General features: G+C 45.5%; 1 protein-coding gene and 1 long non-coding RNA gene across 2 annotated transcripts in view; one reads left to right on the top strand and one right to left on the bottom strand.

Moving 5' to 3' along the window:
* LOC147124487 (solute carrier organic anion transporter family member 4C1-like) overlaps window positions 1-10159 on the bottom strand; it is a 173458-nt gene extending 163299 nt beyond the window's left edge. The window contains exon 1 of the mRNA XM_085987777.1: window positions 9658-10159. Coding sequence (XP_085843903.1) covers window positions 9658-9886 — 229 coding nt within the window. The 5' untranslated portion in view covers window positions 9887-10159. The remainder of the gene's footprint in view (window positions 1-9657) is intronic.
* Window positions 10160-10953: 794 nt separating this feature from the next.
* LOC147124486 (uncharacterized) lies at window positions 10954-13851 on the top strand. The gene is made up of 3 exons (XR_015078372.1): window positions 10954-11300; window positions 12980-13132; window positions 13271-13851. It is a non-coding gene; the product is annotated as an uncharacterized LOC147124486 (long non-coding RNA).
* The last annotated feature ends 1124 nt before the right edge of the window (window positions 13852-14975 follow it).

Genomic DNA, 14975 nt, shown 5'->3' with positions numbered 1-14975 from the left:
GATTCTTGGGGGACACCAGAGGTAACAGTCTGGGAGCAGGAAGAGAAGCCATTGCAGGTGATTCTCTGGCTACAACTGGAGAGATAAGAATGGAACCAGGTGAGGGAAATTCCATCCAGCTGGACGACGGAGGAGAGGTGTTGGAGGAGGATGGAGTGGTCAGCCGTGTCAAAGGCTGCAGACAGGTCGAGAAGGATGAGGAGGGTTAGTTTACTACGGTCGCAGTCACATAGGATGTAATTTGTGACTTTGATAAGAGCCGTTTCAGTACTGTAGCAGGGGCGGAAACCTGATTGATGAGATTCAAACATGGAGTGCGGGAAAGATAGGCATGAATTTGGGAGGTGATAACATGTTCAAGGACTTCGGCGACAAAACGGAGGTTGGAAATGGGGCGGTAGTTTGCAAGGACAGAGAGGTTAAAGGTGTGTTTTTTAAGGAGGGGGTGATGATGGCAGATTTGAAGGGGAGGGGGACAGTACCTGAGGAGAGGGAGTCATTAACAATATTAGCTAACATGAGGACCAGGAAGGGAAGTTGGGCGGTCAGCAGTTTGGTGGGAATAGGTTCGAATGAGCAGGATGTGGGTCTCATCGAAAAGATGAGCTCAAAGAGGGCATATAGGAGATAGGAGAGAAACTGGAGAAAGATGCGAGTTCAGGGCTAGGAGAGGGAGGAAGCTGAGGGGCAGTTTGGCCTGGTGGGCTAAGGGAAGTGAGGGAAGCGGCAGAGGCAGCTGATCGGATGGTCTCAATTTTAGTGACAAAGATATCCACGAGCTCCTCGTACTTGTTGTTGGAGTGGAGAAGGCAGGGTAGAGGTGTTTGTAGTGGAGAAGTGAAGGTGGGGGTTATCGTTACATTCCAGCAATGAATGGCTAAACCTGTTGCTAGCCATAACTGTTCAAGTCTGCGTCCCTTGGATCTAAGGGAGCAGAGATGAGGGCCGTACCAGGAGGAATGACCAGGGTGAGAGAGAGTAATGGTTTTAATGGGGGCAAGAGCATCCTGGAATGTTTCCAACATTACAAGTGACTACACTTCAAAAGTACTTCATTGGCCATAAAGTACTTTGGGACGTCCAGTGGTCGTGAAAGGCGGTATATAAATGCAAATCTTTCATTCTTTAAAGGTGAAGGTGAGGGTGTGATTGAGCAGATCGGTAGCTGCAGAAATGCCGTGGTAAATATTATGTCCGTGTGTAATTGAGACACGGACTGCAGGAGTTGGTTAGAACAGGTCTTTACTGAGTGGAGACAACCTGGAACGACTATGCAAAAGTTACTACACAGGCTTATATACAGGGGTGGTCACTACTGGTACTGCAGTATACAGGGGCTGCAGAATATAGTTCCTTCTGCAAAGTACATACACTACAATTCCTCCCCTTTTAGCTAAACAGTACATAACATTCGATTAATAATTAAATAACACATTTACAATTACAGTTGCTAGATACATTAGTTGAAGTTAAGCAATTATAAGTTCAGTCTTTGAGGAGGCTTCCTGATTCTGTCTGGATAACGCCTCTTTGGGGTATTAGGTTCTTCTGGCAAAGTTGATTCGGGATCAACGTCGTTGTTTGGTTCGTCTGCTTCCAATATCACTGATTCTGAGGTAGATGCAATTGGTACTTCGGTTTCATCGCCAGGTGTATCGGATCGTGGTGTGGAATTGACGTTTTCCAGTGACTCTAGAATCTGGTCAGCATGGCGTCTTACAATGCTCTCTCCAACGTCCACGGTATACATTAGAGGTCCTTGCCGTGTGCAGATCGTTCCTGGCTGCCATTTCTCTGTGCGGTAGTCCCGGGCCAAAACTGGTTGACCTATCTTAAAACTCCTGGTCGGCCTTTCATTCATATTCTGAAACTGCCTGTTCTCCACATCTCTTCTGACGTTTGGCTTAACCAAATCCAAGCGGCATCGTAGTCTTCGATTGAAGAACATCATGGCTGGAGTTTGGTTGGTAACCGCATGTGTCGCATTCCGGTAGGCAAACAAGAAGTTATCCACCTTGTGTTGTAGAGGTATGTCTTCATTACACATTGCCTTGATAGCCTTCTTGAATATTTGAACGAACTTCTCAGCCAATCCATTGGTGGCTGGATGATATGGGGCGGATGTGTAATGCTTAACACAGAATCACAGAAACCCCACAGTGCAGATAGAGGCCATTTCGGCCCATCGAGCCTGCACCGACACATATCCCACCCGATCCCCGTAACCCCTACACCAACACATATCCCACCCTATCCCCGTAACCCCACGTATTTAATCCCCCTAACACTAACACACCATTGTTCTTTAAGAACCTCCGGAACTCTTCAGACACAAACTGTGGTCCATTGTCGGAGTAAATCTGTTCAGGCAGCCCATTTCTGGCGAATATGGTTCGTAAGACTGTGATAGTTTTTTCTGTGGTGGTTGAGGACATTTTTATTACCTCTGGCCATTTTGAATGTGCATCCACCGCAATTAAAAACATCGAGTCCATAAATGGACCAGCAAAATCAATGTGCACCCTTTGCCATGGAGATGAGGGCCACTCCCATGGATGTAGAGGGGCTTGTGGTGGGGCGTTTTGGACCTTCTGGCATCCTGTACAGCTCTTGGTCATCTCTTCGATTTCTCTATCGATTCCCGGCCACCACACAAACGCTCTGGCTAAGTTCTTCATTTTTACCCCTCCCAGATGACCCTCATGAAGCTCATTGAGCACTCTATCCTTCAATTTGGGTGGAATTACTACTCTGGATCCACACATCAAGGTTCCTCTGCACACTGACAGCTGTTCTCTTCTTGGCGAGAATGCTGGCAGCAGTGGTTCGCCATGTGCTGGCCATCCCTTCACTGTTAAATCATAGACCCAGGAGAGTGTCGGGTCATTTCGTGTTTCCTTTTCTATGTTTGCATTCATCACAGGGAGACATTCGACTATGGTCGAGTGGAATATCTCCACTGGATCCACTGCAGGTGCTTCTTCCACCGTCGGCAACGGTAGGCGCGACAATCCATCAGCATTCCCATGCTGTTTAGTTCCTTTGTACTCGATGTCATATTGGTGTGCCCCTAGGAAAAGGGACCACCTCTGTAGCCGTTGTGCTGTCATTATCGGTACGCCCTTCTGAGGGTTGAAAATGGAGACAAGAGGTTGATGATCAGTTAGTAGAGTAAATTTCTGACCGTGCAGGTAGTGATTGAACTTCTTCACCCCCCACACCAGGCTGAGGGCCTCTCTGTCAATCTGGGCGTAGTTACGCTCGGCTGAAGTTAACGAGTGTGACACAAAAGCTATCAGCCTCTCTGAACCATCAAGGAATTTTTGTGACAGTACCGCTCCAATGCCGTAGAGAGACGCATCACACGCCAGTCTTATCGGTAGTGATGGGTTGTAGTGAGCCAATACTTCTCTTGAAGTGATTAGGTCCTTACTCTTCTGAAAGGCCCGCTTACATTCATCGCTCCATTTCCATGCTACTCCAGTTTGTAGTAGGGCGTTCAGTGGGTGCAGAATTGTGGACAAATTCGGCAAAAACATATGGTAGTAATTCACCAATCCAAGGAATGACCTCAGTTGCGACACATTTTCAGGCGCTGGAGCCTTAACTACCGCTTCAATTTTGTCAGGGGACTTATGTAACCCCTCTTCATCAATCACATGGCCACAATACAATATCTGCTCTTAAAAAACTCGCACTTGGGGCGATTGGCTCGTAGCCCACGTTCTCTTAGTCTAGTGAACACCTGCTCTAGGTTGGCAAGGTGTTCGCTGTCATCTTCACCTGTCACTAGGATGTCGTCCAAGTAACACTGAGTCCCCGGAATCCCTTGCAGGACTTGTTCCATCGCTCTTTGCCATATTGCCGGAGCTGATGCTACTCCGAATACCAGTCGATTATACTGGTAAAGACCTTTGTGAGTGTTTATCGTGAGATACTTCCAAGAGGATTCTTCCACCTCCATCTGCAAATATGCTTGTGCTAGGTCAATTTTTGTAAAACGCTTGCCTCCAGCTAGTGAGGCGAAAATATCTTCTATCCTCGGAAGAGGATATTGTACTGTGTGAAGGACAGGGTTCACCGTCACCTTGAAGTCCCCACAGATGCGAACCTTCCTTGGCTCCTCAGACTTATTGTTTAACGTTTTCTTCATGACAGGAACGATGGGTGTCGCCCACTCGCTCCAGTCTACCTTAGATAACACGCCTGCATTCTCCAGATTCTCCAGCTCTGCCTCGACGGCTGGGCGAATTGCATATGGTACCGGTCTTGCTTTGAAAAACTTGGGAATTGCATTCTCTTCTATTTTTATCGAGGCGATTATGCCTTTAAGAGTTCCCAGTTCTTGTTGAAATACCTCTTTGGCGTTAGCTAAGATTGTTGACAATCGTCCAGGAGTGACGTCGTCATCCTTTTTACCAGCCACCGTCAGTGCCTGAATGGAGTGCCAGTCTAAACTTATCTTTCTGATCCATTCACGTCCCAATAACGGTGGTCCACCATCTTGCAGTATGTACACATACAATTTCTGTATTTCCTTGCCGTTGTATTCGACAGGCACCCTTATTTTTCCTCTGGGGTATACTTTTTGCCCCGTATATGTCTTCAAGACAATGGATGTCTCTTTCAAGGGTATGTGTGAGAATAGCCGCTCGTAGTCTCGTCGATTCATGACCGTCAGAGCTGATCCTGTATCCAATTCCATTTTGACTTGGGACCCTGCTATCGTGAGGGTAACCCAAATGGTTCGGTGATCCTCTTTTGCGATTACGTTGTGAAGTTTGAGACAGCTTAGTCTCTTGTTCCCGGATTCACTATCGCTCATCTGGTCTTCGGAACTACTGTCCGTCATCTTTTGTACTTTCCTGTACTGTTCCTTAGTAGCCTTTTTGTTGTCGTTAGTCTTCTTCCCAGACCTGCAAAATCGTGCAATGTGTCCCATCTTTCCGCATTGCCTGCATATTTTGTCCTTGGACCAGCAGTCCTTCTGGTCATGGGTTGTTCTGCCACAGCGATAACATTTTTCGAATCCCCGTGTCATTTCGTGGATGCCATATTCCTGTGGCTTTTGCTGTATTTCCGCAGCTCCCCTTGCTGCTGCTTCATACGATACTGCCACGCTGAAAGCCTTATCTAGCGTCAGCTCTTTCTTTGAGAGTAACCTCTTCTGGGTTCCTTCACTCAGGAGTCCACAAATTTGTCCCGTAGGGTATCTGCCAGTCCTGCTCCGAACTGGCAGTGCTTTGATAGCTTGCGTAGTTCCGTAAGGTAATCAGCATTGCTCTCATCTTTATGCTGATTTCTCCTGTGGAATTTAAATCTTTCTGCTATCAGCAGCGGTGTAGGATTTGGGTGTTCCTGTAGGATATCAACAATTTCGTTAAAACTCTTCGCCTTCGGTTTGGCTGGAGTAATCAGGTTCCACAATAGGCCGTACGTTCTTGCGCCCATTAAGTTTAGTAGTACCGATGCCTTTTTCTCATTGGCTACTTCGTTTGCCTCGCAATATACCTCGACTCTTTCCACATACGTGGTCCAGTCTTCTATTGCATTATCGAAGGCAGTGATATTGCCAGTCTTCGGCATCTTGGAAATCTATGATGGCGCCTCCCGCGCTTTGCCTTCTTCCCCGATTTAACAAAATGGCGCCTCCCGCGCTTTGCCTTCTTCCCCGCTGGATTAAGATGGCGCCTCCCGCACTTTCTGTCTCCTCCGCTGCTGCTGGCGCTGTTGCTGGCGTTTTATGCCTTGATGGCGACGCCCTATGGTCTTCGCGCACTTCCCACCGCACTGCCGCTAACGCTGTTCTCCGCGGTTCCCATGGCAAACTGCAGCTCCTCGCGGCTTTCTGCGCTTCTAATTTTTATTATTTCCCCGTCGTCGGAGCAACCCTGCGGGACACTTGCCTCCCTCTTCTCGGGTCTGTTCGCTGCCCGGCTTCGTAGCACCGGCCGCGCCCTGTGTGCTCCACCCTCTCTCTCTCTCCTCTTCCCGACAACGCTGCTCGGCCCCGTTGAAAAGCCACCCGATCGAGTTCTAGACCGCCGCAGCCCAGGAAGGATCAGTGTACTACCTGCCACCAGCCCGATTAGCTGAAACACCATCGACAGGATAACCAAGCCCTGCTCTCGACAGCCTCTCCTGCAAATCTTCAACTCCGATGAATCAGAGGCGGATGCCCACGGTCGATGCCCGTTTCTTCTGTTCGTTTAATTTTTTTTATTTTTTTTCCTTCTGGCCTCGACCTCTGATAACTTCGCTTCAGGGATGGATCCCCATGAGGTGGTGCAGACTGTAGGTAAGTTCGGATCTGCTCGTCGCCAGTATTATGTCCATGTGTAATTGAGACACGGACTGCAGGAGTTGGTTATAACAGGTCTTTACTGAGTGGAGACAACCTGGAACTACTATGCAAAAGTTACTACACAGGCTTATATACAGGGGTGGTCACTACTGGTACTGCAGTATACAGGGGCTGCAGAATATAGTTCCTTCTGCAAAGTACATACACTACAGTAAATGAAGGGCCAAAGGCTAGACAGTTGGGAATTTGAAAGTGCCATTGTAAGTGACTTTTTCCAGAAGGAACTGGGGTTGGGTAGAGGAAGGGGGATGTGGGTGGAGAGCAATACAAGGAAGTGGTAAGAGGTGACCTTATCTGTGATGACACGATGGGAGTAGAGAGGCCACATGAGATGGCAAGGTCAAGTGGGTGGCCGTGAATACGGGTAGGAGAGTTTCTGTTTTATTTTTGAGCCACGTAAAAATTATTTCTTTCCACCACTTTCCCATCTTGCCCATTTTTGGTTGCTACCTGGCAAGTGGTCTTTCCACTTATGATGAATGGTAAGACATGAATTGACACTGAGCAATGGGGGGCTGTGAAAGGGATGCTTCGTTGTTTGCAGAACTGCTTTGTGATAGTGTCATTGTGGGGTGTGGGGGATGGGGAGTGGCTTTTGCATGTGGTTGTCAGATGGGTGGACTGGTGGAACCTAAGTGGACCTCGCAGTAATGAGGGCATCCTGGGCAGCAATGAGCGCCACTGTTTGTGCCTTGACCGTATCACGTTCCGCCTCCTCCTCCTCGTAGGAATAGTCTGAAGAGGTTCTGGGCTCTGCGCCTTGTTCCTCCTGCAGGTTCAAATATCATTGCTGTGAAATGTTGTGCAGGGCGCAGCACACTATGACCATTCTGGAGACCCTGGCTGGTGCGTACTGAAGAGTGCTTCCAGGTCTGTCCAGGCACCTGAAATGCATCTTTAGCATTCTGATGACTTGCTCAATGACACATCTGGTGGTCATATGACTATCATTGTATCACTCCTGGGCCTCATTGGTTGGATTTCTCACGGGTGTCATCAGCCGCATTTTAAGTTGCCTCCGAGCAGCCAGCCGGTAACTCTGCTTCGATGTGTGACGAGATTAGGGAGGGTGGACTGCCGCAGGACAAAAGCATCATGGCAGCTGCCCGGGAATCTTGTGCACACCTGCATAAAGATCTTTTTGTGGTTGCACACCAGCTGCACATTGATGGAGTGGAAGCCCTTGCAGTTGATGAATATTCCTGGGTAATCTGGAGGTGCCTTAATTGCCGCATGCGTGCAGTCAATGACGCCCTCACCTGTGGGAAGCCAGCCAGAGCCAAAAACCTGAGTGCCTGCTGGCATCATCGCAGGAAAAGTGTACATAATTGTTGGCTCTGGCAAACAAGCTATCAGTCACTTGTCTTATGCACTAGTGGACCGCCGACTGAGAGATCCTGCAAATGTCTCTGGCGGAGCCCTGGAAGCATCCAGAGGCAGAGAACTTGAGGGTGGTGGTGACTTTGACAGTCACTGGTAAAGTGTGGCCACCAGGTCCACTTGGCAGCAGGTCTTGTTCCAGTTGGCTGCAAATGTGTGCCACCACCCGATATGACACCCCGAGCCTCCTGAGACACTAGTGTTTCGACATGTCAAGGAAGCTTATCCTCTGCCTGTAGACCCTTTATGCCGGGTATGGCCTCCTGCGAGCTGCACCTCTCTGCTGATCTCTCTCTCCTGTGGAGCTGTAGGTCTGTGAGCAGCAGGCTGTTGCTGCTGCTGCTGGTCATCTTGGGCCTCATCTGAGATCCAAAGTAACACAGCGTAAGTGGCACCCATGCTGATCTGATAGATCAGAGCTCCAAAGTGCAGATCAGCCATACAAACCTCCAAAGTGTAGATGACACCTCCAACATTGTAAAAGTAACCTCTCAGTACAAGTAGTGTGAACAAAGACTTTCACACAAGCAGGCACGAAAGCAGCTGTGAGGTGTCACTAAATATTGGCATATTTCCCTGTCATGTCTTCAGCGCCCTCAATTGCCGCTGTGTTCTCACCTTGCTTTCATTGGCGAGTTCCAGGAAGCCGGGAAACCCATGGACCCACAGTTAAATTGCAAAAGCCATGTTACTATCGCTGTAATTGAGCGATTAACATATTGACAACTCACCTCTCCCAAGGGGGTTGCGCACATTGCCGCCTAACGCGTTGGATTAAATGTGGAAGTCGGCAGATTGGAGTCGGTTTCCTGACACGCTCGCATTTTTCCAGGACTTAACCTCCCACCCAGCCACCTCCAACCCCACACACTCACCCACGTTAAAATTCCCCCCAGAGATTTCAATTCCAAACACCTAAGTGCCAGAGGGAAAGAACTATTACAGCAACAAAATCTAAGTGGTATTTTGCCACCTTTTTAAAAATAATTTCTTAATCTCCTTAGCACAGTTTTAAAATGTGTCCTTTAGGTCTGCAGAATAAGTGGTAATACTCATTATATATCAAATGTGAACCCTATTTACACCTGAATTTATTTGACCCATTGGTTCATGGTTAATTCATACGAAATAAAAGTAGCTTCAGATTCAGGTCACTTTAATGCATTTGCTTTGGTTGAGTAAGTGGAGAGGTAGGGCTGTGGTAATAATATTGGCAAAGAGAAAATCTTGGCTATTTCAATACACCCACTTAAATTATGCAATATCACACATCATAACTGTAGAAACATGTACAATCCAACCTAAAACAAAAACAGAAAATACTGTAAATACTCAGCAGCATCAGTGGAGAGTGAAACAGAGTTAACATTTCAGGTCAATGACCTTTCGGGAAACTGGAAAAAGTTAGAGATATAACAAATTTTAAGCAAGTGCAGAGGCAGGGCAAGGGGGGAGGGGAGGAAAGAACAAAACCTTCCCTTTTGTTCTTTTCTCCCCTCCCCCTTTTCCCTGCCTCTGCACTTGCTTAAAACCTGTTAGATCTCTAACTTTGTCCAGTTCTGACAAAAGGTCATCGACTGGAAATGTTAACTCTGTTTCTTGCCCAACAAATTCTGTCTGACATGCTGGGTGTTTCCAGCATTTTCTGTTTTTATTTCAGATTTCCAGCATCCACAATATTTTGCTTTTATACAATCCAAACTGCCTCCCCCATTAGCATGAAGGGATTTGCTGAAGGATAGTCAACATGTGCTATTCTCACACATCTACTTGCTGCTGGCTCAAGTGTATTTAAGGATGAGAAAGTTTGTCTGTTTGTCTCCCCCTCAATGATAGATTCTCGCTAAATCATTATTCAGTCTAACAGGAAGGTCAAAAGTAACATAAAATATGAAAGAAATTGTAAAAATTACCTTGAATGATACCTAGCAGACTGTAAAAGACTAAATATCCTTTTGGGTTGTTGCAGCGCTGAATGCAGTTTGGTGTAAATATTCCCAAGCCACACGGTCCTTCCTCAAATTCTTGCTCAAACATTTTCACTTCTCTGATCTCAAGGTTTTCCTTTATAGATTTTGAGTTTTGTCCTACATTTAGCTTGTCATCAGCGATGAATGCTGGGTTATTCAATCCTTTGTCCATTTTCTTAATAGGTTTTGTTAAAGCAATACTGTCAGACAGTTAAAAATTCACAGCAGTCAAGAGCACAGTGAACACATTGTATAACCTAAAGTCCTCCTATATAAAATAGTTCTGTCATATCATTTGATTCCTGTTTCAGGACGTTGCTTGATTTCAAAACAGTAAATTCCAGGTCTGCCAGCTGAATGCAGAATAAAAAATATTTTCTCTATCTGGCATAGAAGTTGGCTTGTTTGCAATCCATCTAGTTGTAAATTCAGTTCATCTCTGCCCAGAAGTGATATGCAGTATTGTATTTCTATTAACTAGAGGCGGAACAAAAGTTTAGTTAACCCAATCAGCATGCTGATATTTGCATTTATCTGAATATACACGTACCAGCTAATATCTGTTTAGCAAAATGTTCTGTCTACGTGAGATATATTTCCAACCAATCGTTCACTGTACATCCATTTTCATATAAATGAGATCTGATATTCAGACCTAAAGTCAAATTGTGAGTTCAAGTTCATGCATTTTTGCACTTAAACCTCTACAAAAGCAGAAAGTCCATGTGCAATGCTGACTTGAACTCCTGCCACTTGCTTTTAACCCATTCAGCACTGAAAGAGCTTGAAACTATTCAAAAACTCACTGGTATCATAGAGAACTTAAGTGGCAGAAAATCGAAAATATGGATTGGTGCTACAGTGTGGGAAGAAAACAGCAGGTGCAGGAAGGTGAGCAGGATAAAATAATAGGAAAATTACAAAAGAAAAAAATATATACTTAAGTACATATTATCTGTTTTAAAGGATTAATCGTCCCCTAACCCGCATGATATATTAGAAAAATCATACTTCACTGAATTACTAAGTATATGAAAGAAAGGGCAAATCATAAATAATCTCAGAATTTAGAGAGGCACGGGGAGAGAGAGAAGGAACTGATAACTGAAATAATGAAATAAAACCAAGGTGTCGAGTTAGGCTTTCAGCTATTGAAGAAACCGAGTCAGCTCGGCTGAAGGCCAAGGGCAACAGCAGCAGCGGGCCTGGCTGGAGAGAGGGTGAGAGGGCACAGGTCGGGGGGCAAAGGGCGAGGGGCCTAGAGGAAACTGACAGGAGATAAGCGGACAGAGGCGGCGAACAGGCCACAGCGCCGCTTACCCGGGGTGAGAGAGAGAGAGAAACTCGCAGCAGCCCGCGGGGAGGATGTGGCGGCAGCACTTACACCGAGCGAGCACCCTCAGCCAGTCCTGCTTCATGCCCCTTAAACACGAGCTCCGTTGTTATTTTTAAAGAGTCGGGCAATCATTTCTGCTGCTGCTTCTGATCGTGAATCTCAATTTTTAATTTTACCTTCTGCCAGCAGAGGAAAGTCAGGCAGCAGCCACACAAAGAGCACAATTCAGAACAAGAGATAAGAAATGAAGGTAAAAGCCAAGTTTGTGGCGTGGTTAGCTGTTACCAAGTATCAACACTGACTTAGCAAATTCCAAATTAGCCTAAATTGTACGTTTGTAAATTCAACTTTTTTTTACAGTAAAAGTGAAATCGTTGTAAATTACAGAAAATCCAGTTTCAAAAGTAATTTCTTCTTGTTATTTCAGGATCATCCTGAAGGAAAGGATGTCTCTAAACTCCTTTTCCACATCACAAACTGCCTGCTCCAATCTTCCACGCTCTCTGTCCTCACCCTTAAATTTAGCTGTAAGAAACTTGTGGACTTCTTGGTAACCAAAACTGATGCCTTTGCTCAATCACCTCTCCTACCTCCACCTCTTCTTCATCGCTTCTACCCATCTGTGCACCCCAAGTCAGTCCCTATACTGCCAAATTGCCGTTTCCCTGCCAATCTACCTAACTCAGCCTTCAAACTAATTTCTTCCATGAGTTCCATTTCTTGCTTCCTCAACCAGTTTCCAAGTGCAATTTTCCCTTCCTGGCTCTATCTTCACTGACACTGTCAATCTTACCAGTTTTTCATGCATTGTTTCTATCCCTTTTAAAACCACCAACATTGACCACTTCTTGCACACCATCACCCCTGTCCTTTCTCAACTTTACTGGGCCCTAGTGAATTGAATTCAAAAACCTCATACTTTGTTTCAGCACACTCCAAGACTTTGTTGCCACCTTTTGGGGTAATCTTCTCCAGTCGTGTCCCAGCCCACATTCTCCATTCCTGTGCATCCAGATTAGTACTTGTCTCCATTCCACCATCAGAGGCTAATCTTTCAACCATTATATCCCCCATCCTCTGGAACTCTCTTCCAAAACTTATAGAGAGGGTTTGAGTACAGGAACAAGGATGTCTTGCTGCAGTTGTACAGGGCCTTGGTGAGACCACATCTCGAATATTGTGTGCAGTTTTGGTCACCTTATCTGAGGAAGGATGTTCTTGCCAAGGAAGGAGTTCAGCGAAGATTCACCAGGCTGATACCTGGGATGGCAGGAATGACGTATGAGGAGAGATTGGGTCGATTGGGCTTGTTTAGAAGTTTAGAAGAATGAGAGGTGATCTCATTGAAACTTATAAAATTCTGACAGGACTGGACAGACTAGATGCAGGAAGGATGTTCCTGATGGTCGGGGAGTCCAGAACCAGGTGACACAGTCTAAGGATAAAGGGTAGGCCATTTAGGACAGAAATGAGGAGGAACTTCTTCACCCAGAGAGTGGTGAACCTGTGGAACTCTCTACCACAGAAGGCGGTGGAGGCCAGTTCATTAAATATATTCATGAAGGAGTTGGATATATTTCTTAAGGCCAAAGGGATCAAGGGGTATGGGGAGAAAGCAGGGACCGGGTACTGAATTTGGATGATCAGCCATGATCGCATTGAATGGCGGAGCAGGCTCGAGGGGCCGAATGGCCTACTCCTGCTCCTATCTTCTATGTTTCTATTTGCCTTATTACCTCTTTTCCTGGCCTTAAAAGCCTCCAGAAAACCTATTCTTTCCAATCTATTCCACTCCCAAATTCCTTTACGTTTTCTTCAATGACAACCTTTGCCCTAGTTAAGAATTCTGAGGTACTCTTTTACATAAGGAATGTTATTTAAGTGTAACTTTTTAAATTAATGTTTTATTCTTTGCTCACATTATTACAGGCTTTCTTTGCCAAATAACATGCATACACTGAGATAAAGGACAGTGGCTATCTAGGAGTGATTATAAGGAAATAATCTCACTGAGGAATTCAACTGATGTCAAAAACCATGAGAGCAAAGCTCAAGAAGTTTATTACCAATGTCATATTACAGGTTTGAACTAACTCACTGGCATATTCTATTCATGCTCAGCCTGCGAGCAGTGTTGTAGGAGGTTCATTAGTTTATAAATATAATAAAGACCTACTTTACCCCCTGGGCATACTGTAATAGACTGTATTTTTGTTTCAGAAGCCTGTTATATCTGGCATCACTACAGGAAGACGCATGGTGCTATATATCGATGAGTAGACAATAAGAGATGTTGCTGCTGGAAATTCAGGATGATGAGGAAAAGTCTTACCTCCTTGCCAGGGCCGGAAGGTGCCCAAGGCTGTAGTTGGAAGAGAAAGTAGCTGATAGAATTAATGCCAGCAGCACTATGGTGACAACGTAACTGCACTACCAAACAAAAGACAAAAATTGTCACACAGGCAAAGAAGGTGATGTTGGAGGGGCGGGGTGGAGGTGACGAGAAGGTTGGTCAAAGAAGTAGGTTTTAACTCTGGCCTCTTACGCATCCTCTATTCCCTTCGGCCCATCATTGGTGGCCATGCCTTCAGCCACCTAGACCTCACGCTCTAGAATTGCCTCACAAAACCCCTCTGTCGCCTCCTTCTCCTTTAAAACCCTCCTTAAAACCCATGTCTCTGACCAAGCTTTCAGTCACCTCCTAATATCTCCTCGTTGGCTCGATGTCTTTTTTTTAAATTATGCCTCTGTGAAGCGTCTTGGGACATTTTTCTACATTAAAGGTGCTATATAAATACAAATTGTTGTTGTATGTAAAATAGTTTTTAAAGGAGCATTCTCGCAGCCAGTACTACCACAACATTTTATTCTCCCATTTTTTTTATATGTTTTACGATTTTTTAGGGTTTTTTTCCTGTTCAATTCTCATCATTTAGTAGCAACCTGCTCCAAGGTCACTGCCAGTGTTGCTCTGTAAATTGGTACCAGAAATGTGGAACAGTAGCCCAGGGTAACTTGCGCTTTGATTTTTCTTCCCTGCCTATGATGCAACTTCTAGGTATAAACCTGTGTCTTGCTATCAACATGCTATTCACCAACCCTCTTAGCTAAACAAATATTTATATTCAGCTGAGTAAGTACTAGTTCATCTATGTTATTTCTTATAATAAGGTGATAATATTTTCAAATATTGGAGGAACTGTCACCTTGAGAAGGAAAGAACCAGTATCATTTTGGTCACTGGCATGCTTAGGTAAACATAGAAGATAGGAGCAGGAGTAGGCCATTCGGCCCTTCGAGCCTGCTCCGCCATTCAACGAGATCATGGCTGATCATCCAAACCCTAGCACCCGGTCCCTACACCGACAGCCATCCCACACAAGCCCTATCCCTGTAACCCCACGTATTTAATCCCCCCTAACACTAAGGGCCAATTTTTATCATGGCCAATCAACCTAACCCGCACATCTTTGGACTGTGGGAGGAAACCAGAGCACCCGGAGGAAACCCACGCAAACACGGGGAGAATGTGCAAACTCCACACAAGACAGTCACCCGAGGCCGGATTTGAACCCGGGTCCCTGGCGCTGTGAGGCAACAGTGCTAACCACTATGCCAAACTGGCCAAACTCAATTAACATAGATTCACTGAGGAAGAATGCAACATAATACAAGAAGACATTAGAAACTTGCAGACTGGGCAGTTAAGTGGCAAATGAACTTTAGATAAATGTGAGGTGATCCATTTTGGTAGAAAAAATAGAAATATCACCTAAACATTAGAAAATAAGAAACTGAATGGGGTAGAGGAGCAAAAGGATCTAGGAATACAGGTGACCAAATCATTAAAAGCAGAATCACACGTTAGCAAAGATATTAAAAATGCTAACAAAGCACTGGGATTTATTTCTAGGGGTAGAGAATT

This window comes from Somniosus microcephalus, chromosome 1 (genome assembly GCF_052327205.1).
Source record: "Somniosus microcephalus isolate GS21.2 chromosome 1, FLI_Smic_1.0, whole genome shotgun sequence".
Lineage (NCBI taxonomy): Eukaryota > Metazoa > Chordata > Chondrichthyes > Squaliformes > Somniosidae > Somniosus > Somniosus microcephalus.
Note: the sequence above shows the minus strand (reverse complement) of the source record. Positions and strands in the feature narration are given on the sequence as shown.